Source organism: Solanum dulcamara, chromosome 6 (genome assembly GCF_947179165.1).
Source record: "Solanum dulcamara chromosome 6, daSolDulc1.2, whole genome shotgun sequence".
In the NCBI taxonomy this organism is placed as follows: domain Eukaryota; kingdom Viridiplantae; phylum Streptophyta; class Magnoliopsida; order Solanales; family Solanaceae; genus Solanum; species Solanum dulcamara.
Window position 1 is genome coordinate 11,313,875 of NC_077242.1, and position 6,884 is coordinate 11,320,758.

At 31.1% G+C, this 6,884-nt stretch overlaps 1 protein-coding gene across 2 annotated transcripts; it reads right to left on the reverse strand.

The window, feature by feature from the left end:
* Positions 1 to 1,814: 1,814 nt before the first annotated feature.
* On the reverse strand, positions 1,815 to 5,961 carry LOC129892649 (zinc finger CCCH domain-containing protein 18-like). Of its 2 annotated transcripts, none has more exons than XM_055968236.1 (8): positions 5,884 to 5,961; positions 4,010 to 4,942; positions 3,755 to 3,922; positions 3,497 to 3,676; positions 2,858 to 2,931; positions 2,595 to 2,750; positions 2,375 to 2,501; positions 1,815 to 2,269 (listed from the first exon to the last, which is right to left on the reverse strand). In XM_055968236.1, exons 2-8 carry the CDS (start codon positions 4,933 to 4,935, stop codon positions 2,197 to 2,199), a joined length of 1,704 nt encoding a protein of 567 aa, XP_055824211.1. In that variant the 5' UTR covers positions 4,936 to 4,942; positions 5,884 to 5,961; the 3' UTR covers positions 1,815 to 2,196. The 2 variants fall into 2 exon arrangements, with proteins under 2 accessions (XP_055824211.1, XP_055824210.1); XM_055968235.1 differs by lacking the exon at positions 5,884 to 5,961 and adding an exon at positions 5,626 to 5,809.
* Between the last annotated feature and the right edge of the window lie 923 nt (positions 5,962 to 6,884).

The following is a 6,884-nucleotide window of genomic DNA, read 5'->3' on the forward strand; positions in this document are numbered from 1 at the left end:
AAAAAATAATGCCTTAAAATATTTGTTGTCATTTTTTTTTATCAATTATTATGCACATATTTTTAATTTTTTTTATTATTTTAAAAAAATACAATTGGTGCAATTATAAGTAAAAGTTGTGCGTAATTTAATTGCCTTTTATTTTCTACTTCTTAATTTGTCTACTTCACATTTATTTAAATTTATCATGTTTTAACATTAGCTTGCAAGTTTATCTTTAATTTTTTGAGGTGTTATTTTAGGCATTTCAAGTCCAACCTAATTAGAATATCAAATCATTAAATTTAAAAAGATATTGTCTTAACTTTGAATATCTTTTAAAGAGTAACAATCATTAAAATATTAATTTAAATTTATTTTATAATTAAAAGTATTATGAAATATTATACAAGCAAAAATTATACTCTATTTGGTGTGAGGTCTTAATTCTATTTTTAAATACTTCTAGAATAATTTTGATAGTTTGTGTAATAATTGAATCAATTGGAAAAGTTTGCTGAGATAAACATTTGTGGTGTTATATGATGCACAATAATTTAAATATGCCTATTTATGTCTTACAAAATATTATAAAGAAATGTTATATTGTCAACTAAAAAAATAAATAATTATTAAACTATTATTAATTACTATGTATTTTAAGAAGTTATGAGAATAAATATATACAAAAAAATTATTAAGTAAAAATAAGAATTCTTTTCTAAATTTTGATTTTAGGCAACTCATATATTGGGTCACCACTAATAATATCCCTCTACATTCATCTATAATTTTTTTTTTTGCTATTATGGATTTCCTCTCACTAAACAAACGATTGTTATAAATTTGTGGAGAAATATTTTATAAATGACAAATGAGACTTAATTTAGAAAATAAATTATATAAATTAATAGAGGTGGATGGGAATGGAATCAAACTACTTTACAAATATGAAGTGTGTTTGTGGATAAGAAATGGATGAATAATAAAGTTTGTGGCCATGGATATGTAATATCTGTGTCACATAAAAAATTGAACAATGGTGTGTATGTAGTTCCATAAATCTATAATTAATTCCATATAAAGTCCACAAATAAAATAAAATCAATGTCTCACTTCACCACCACTACTTTCATCAAAGTCAAACCACTATTAAACAAGTCACAAGTCGAATGTCCCAATATTTTTTCTTTTCACCCAACTAAAAATCTATTGAAAACATTTTTTTATACCACCAAAGTTATTGTTATAATCTTTTTAATTGTATAGCAATGAAAAAAATACAAACAAATGAAAAAGAAGATGAAAACGACAAAATATTAAGCACAAACGAATTTAGCCACTTAGTTTGGTCAAACTAATTAATTTTGGCATCAAAAATTATTTTTTTAAAAAAACCCAACTTGCTGACTTCCGCAAATCAAGGGTCGAAAATACAATTTTTTTGGGTGTGGGTTTCCTATCCAGTTAAGATAACATGCAGTTGAGGACCACACATCCATATTCAACTTGTTTATTTTATGTACTTTTAATTAGCAAATGAGGAGAATGATGGTTTATTTTGTTTAATGGATTCTTATGAGGGAATACAAAAAGTGAAAGTGATTTTATAAAGCTGTTTTAGCTGTCTTCCAGTTGTCATTACAACCCAACTTACAATCATTGTCTCTTTTTCAAACTAGAATATTTAACTTATCACCATAATAAATGGCATAAATGATGTTCAGATCAAAATTCTCCTTATCCAACAAAGTCCAGGTGGATTGAATTACCAAGTAGTGGAATACTTTGTAAATTAATCGAGATACATGTAAATTTGATTCGAGATAAAAAGAGAGAATAGAAATGAAAACTATGTATAACTTTATTGTTAGCACTAAGGAACATTGGCATTTCTATTTAGTAAGCAGAGAGCTCATCAAACTCTGCTGCATCTGCACCTATCCATCAATCTTTAAAAGAGACCATAATTACATTTTGGGATACTTTTTCTATATCAATTTCTTATGATGTCCATCTAAGAGAAAATAAAAAATAAAAATACCTTCTTGTACTTTCTGCAGGATCAGATGTACTTGCAGGCAGCTGAGCAACTATATATTAATTACTACTGTTTTTATGGAAAATATGAAGAGAAGTGAAGTACTTTGTGTGTCGAAAGTCCAACAAACTGCTATTCCAAAAAGTCAGTCTTCTTTGTGTGTGTTTCTGAACCTACTAAGTGACAGATGAAATGCTATTCCTTATTGGAGATGCAAAAGGGCTATCTGGAAGATTCAATCCTTGACCACTGCAAGATCGTAAAAAACTGATTAAAATGCAAAATAACATATTTTTCCAAAACTGGCATGCTGTTATAACATGTTAAATTGTGATGATATCAAAAATGACTTACCTTTCTTGGTCATAGTGATTCGTCTTAACATGCCTAGTTTTGTTGTTGCTAGTGGAACCATTGTTCCATACATCTAGCATGTAAGAAAAACCCTCAGCCGATGGGAACTCTAGTTGTTCGCTATGGCCTATACAGGGGAAAGCAGGAAAAGAAAAAAAACAATGTCAGATGAAATGGAGGATAAACAAAAAAGATTCTTATATGGAACAAATTTAACAACCTTCTGAAGAAAGCTTCAAATCCTCTACTGAGTAGCCAACGCGCATTTGATGATGTGGCATGTCTGGAAAACACCTCTTCTCAAACTCAATTGCACGCTCGTGTTCCCCCATAAGATGTTTCTTCAATAGTCTTGAATTTTCACATACTCTGGGTGCTAAAAACGGAAAATAATATGAATATTACTTCCATGACAAAAAATCACTAAAGAAAGGTATCATGAAGAAGGTAGATTTCCACAGTTTGAGGTGAAATGCATCTTACAAGATTGGTGCTCAGATTCTGCATCAGCGAAAGGATTATAACAGGAACCTTGATAAGCTTTCTCCAGGCATTTTCTGCAGATATAAGTTTAAGTTCGTATCAAATGCAAATCCCGACAAAGTGTTAGCCCAAGTCTAAGAGCTTCTGCAAGTTGCAGTCCCTCAAGTGAATGAAAAGATCGATATTCTGATGATACATGCAATATTCTTGAAACATCAAAATGTTAACAGTTGAGGGAAATGTGTAAATATTAAGAATTGTATGAAAGATTCTTGCTGAATAATATGCATATAGAGATACAATAAACAAATCAAATAGACTTAATTGGAACTAAAATTGAGTCAATGCTCCTCAAGTATCCTGTAAACGTAATCATTGCCATTTAACCAGCAACCACAGATCTGAAAACGTAATTTCACATATAATCAATCGAGAGTATTCAAAGAGCAATCGCTGCCAATTTAAATAGATTAAACTACAAAGATAAATGGCATTAGCAACACAATATCATTGCATGCTCAGCATTCCACATCCAAGGTTAAGTAGGGTACTGCGGAAATGAAGATTTTTTAACAATAACTAACAAATACGCAAATAAGTGATTAGAAGCCTTCATCGAAAAGAAACCAGGGAATATACCTATCTACAATCTTGGACTTTTCCCTGTAAGGTTTCACCAAAACACGTGCTCCACAAACTAAATGAGGATTCCCCTTTGCCAGGATCTGCTTAACTGTCTCTGAGAAACCAAAAGTTACAAATCCAAACATTCTCTTCTGTTGACAAGGAATCCTAACATCTTGGACTGGTCCAAATTGACTGCACAAACATGAAATAAGTTACGAAGACGGAAAAAGATGACTAATAATAGGTGTCAATTCACTTGGAGTCACTTACCTGAAATAGTTGGAAACATCTTGCTCGCTGAAGGTACTCTCAGCCGGAAAAGTCAGATAAATCTGTCGAGAACCAGCTACAATAGCTCCGTGTTCATTTCTTTCTCCATTGTATTCCATGTATTTTGGAATATCCTCAGCCAAAATAACGGCATGCTGTCCATGGGGCCTGTCGTAAATACAAAAACATTTATATCAAATACAGTTTGTGTCAAAGAACAAAATCCCCCAAAGGAGAGCGCAATACAAGTTGCACCTGTCGATGACACGAATGCTGTTTCTTAGTCGGGCGAGGAGTTTAGTCAGGCTATATCCAGCTTTCCCGTGTCTCTGACTTTCTGTCAGATAACCTTCGGCCTGAAGTGTTCTGCCAAATGTGTCATAGTACAACATAGGCAACGAAGCAATAGAAACAGGGACACCCCCTTTGGATTTGAGAAGCTCAGTGAGCTCCATCTCTAGTTTCTCTAGAGATCCAGGGGAGAAGACATGTTCATCAGTTACTACTTCATTTAAATTCGCGTTGAAAACTTGAGAGAAGCTTTCTGGAGTTGGATGTCCATGAATGTATCTACAGTTATTTCCATGCTTACAAAAGCCTTTGTTAAAGTAATGACAAATCTTAACAGGAAACTCAGGCAAGCTTGAAGATCTTCGACTCGATCTTGGACCTAATGTAGGTCCAGGGAAATAGTGGTCACCAGAGAAATCTGAATTAACATGGTCTGAGTGATCATCCAAAGATAAGAACTGAAGTTGGTTTTGGAGTTGACGTTCATCGGTCACAGGATCTGGCAAAAAATCCAAGGTATGAATTGGACGATTTTCAGCAGGTCTTTGAGGCTCCCAGTAAGGATTTCCAACTCGATGATTCGTAAAGGGGCGAGGTGAAGCTGGTGAGAATAGACCAAATTTCAAGGGAATGTCTGATAATGCTCGATTGAACAAGGGAGGTGAAAGAGGACCAGCAATGGCTGGTTTGGGTGATAATCCAAGATCATTCTTAACTCTGTTAATCAACGAATGGATCAAATTGTCGGGACTAAAGGCTAATCTAATCATATCCTGCTTACCACGAACATATAAGAGGACATAACCAATGATCTTAGACACATGTTCTGGCTCTAGTTTCTGAATTCGATTATATACAACTTCAGTAAACTCGGAGAAATCCATGCTCATCTTCAACCTAACAAATCAACATGGATGTTGACTTAATCGAAAACCATTACTGATAAAACAATTAAAAAATTTTCATTGCAACATGTACATCAAACAACAAGACTTATCTAATTGGAATGGCATGTGCATACATTTTTCATGAGTAAAAATCAATTAAAATACAGAAATTAGTGAAAAATATAGGTTCAAAATGACGAAAGATAACATAAACAAAATAGATCTTATAGATGAAAACAAGCAAGACAACAGTTGTAAGCTTTATCTGACACTACTGCTGCTATGCTAAACATAACAATAAGCAATCATCAGTTTTACTAAAAGTTGTGGAAGATTCAAAATACTTTAACACCACAAACACAAAAATGAGAAACTACTAATTTCCAATTTTTCTATAGAATTGAAGATATCACCAAATTTTGAAAATAAAAAAAAATTGATACTTGTTTCAAGAAGAACTGCTAATTATTACATTTGCTATATAAATTCAACCTAAAACTAGAATTTAAAGAAAATGAGATTCAACAAATTTTGAACATAAAAATTGATTGAGATTTTTGACATTTCTCTGAACACAGAAACATCAACAAGTTTTGTCTCTTTTCGTCATTGAAACAATATTAAAACTTCAAATTATTCCACAAAAAGCAACAGAAACCCACCATTTTCAAAAAACAATAAAATAAAAAATACCTGGTGTCTGAGTAGAGTACAACACTGAAAAAAAGAAAAAAAATCAAATAAACCAATCCATATTCTCAAAATTTCCTCTTAGTCTTCTTCTTCTGATATAATAATTATATATACTCTCACAACACTACTTTTTTGTTAACTATCCAAACAAGGTCAAAAAAAAAATGACAGAAAGGATTTGCTTTGGCACCTTTGTTTTATATCAAATCAAAACCAATTTTAAAAATTCAAAATCCAATACTCCCACATGTAAACTACCTGTAAGATTTAAGGAATTTTAAATTTGAGGTCTTTGATAGTGATAGAAAAAAACCCAGAAAATGTACAATTTAAAACTTTTTAAAACAAAAAACTTTGAAATGAGTCCATTTACAGGCTGTATCTATTGTAAGAGAAAAATGGGGGAATTTATTAGGAAATGCGCCTAGATTTTCTAATTCAATTAGTAGAATGTTTACTTACCTAAGAAAATGACTTGAATGCCCTTATCCATCTGTTCTTTCGGATATATCTATGTGGCCAAGTCTTCTCCATTTTTTTTTAAAGAAAATTAATTTCAAATAAAATATATATATATTTGTAACCGAACACAGGTTGGCTTATATGGGATTTATTTTTTTTGGCTTTTGAGGAAATCTGGTGTGTAGCATCATATAACATTATCTGATCTATGAGCACTTTTGGTGACGCCACGTGTTTGTTGTAAATGAAGATTAATTTTTTTAAAAAAACAAGTACTTGAAAATAAATAGTAAATTCGTTGATAATTTATATAAAAAATAAATAATTATATAATGTCTTAAGAAGAACACATGGGTTCACGAAAATTCAATACTATTACGTAGGTCTTAAGAGATTCACTAAATAATTAATTATGAACTCGATTATAATTCTACGTCAACTTGAAGTTATTATAGAAAATCATCAACTAATCAAATTTAATATGCATTGTGAATTTTGCTTTCTATTCTTTACCATGAAAAATGGCTAATTAGTTATTGTTATATAACAATACTAACAATTTCAGTGTGATTTTTAAGATTGTATATAGAATTATTAATCTTTTTTAATTTTTTGGTTCAAATATATGTTTGTGTTACTTTGACTTGAATGGGGCCCTTAGTTCAAAAGTGTAATGTTTGTATGTGAAACAGAATGGTTTGTTGTTTTTGAGGGAGTATGATAAATGGCATGCATGCAATATATTTATTTTTTCCTTTAATAAATATAATATTATTGTGCATGTGTGTCACTTGTCA

What these genes read in the sequence shown, in the direction of transcription:
- LOC129892649 (XM_055968236.1), bottom strand. Translation starts at nt 4,935, where the DNA reads ATGAGCATGGATTTCTCCGAGTTTACTGAAGTTGTATATAATCGAATT. An exon ending in TTTGAAGCTTTCTTCAGAAG is followed by an intron (nt 2,502 to 2,594) that starts GTTGTTAAATTT and finishes TCCCCTGTATAG; the next exon opens with GCCATAGCGAACAACTAGAG. An exon ending in AATCACTATGACCAAGAAAG is followed by an intron (nt 2,270 to 2,374) that starts GTAAGTCATTTT and finishes ACGATCTTGCAG; the next exon opens with TGGTCAAGGATTGAATCTTC.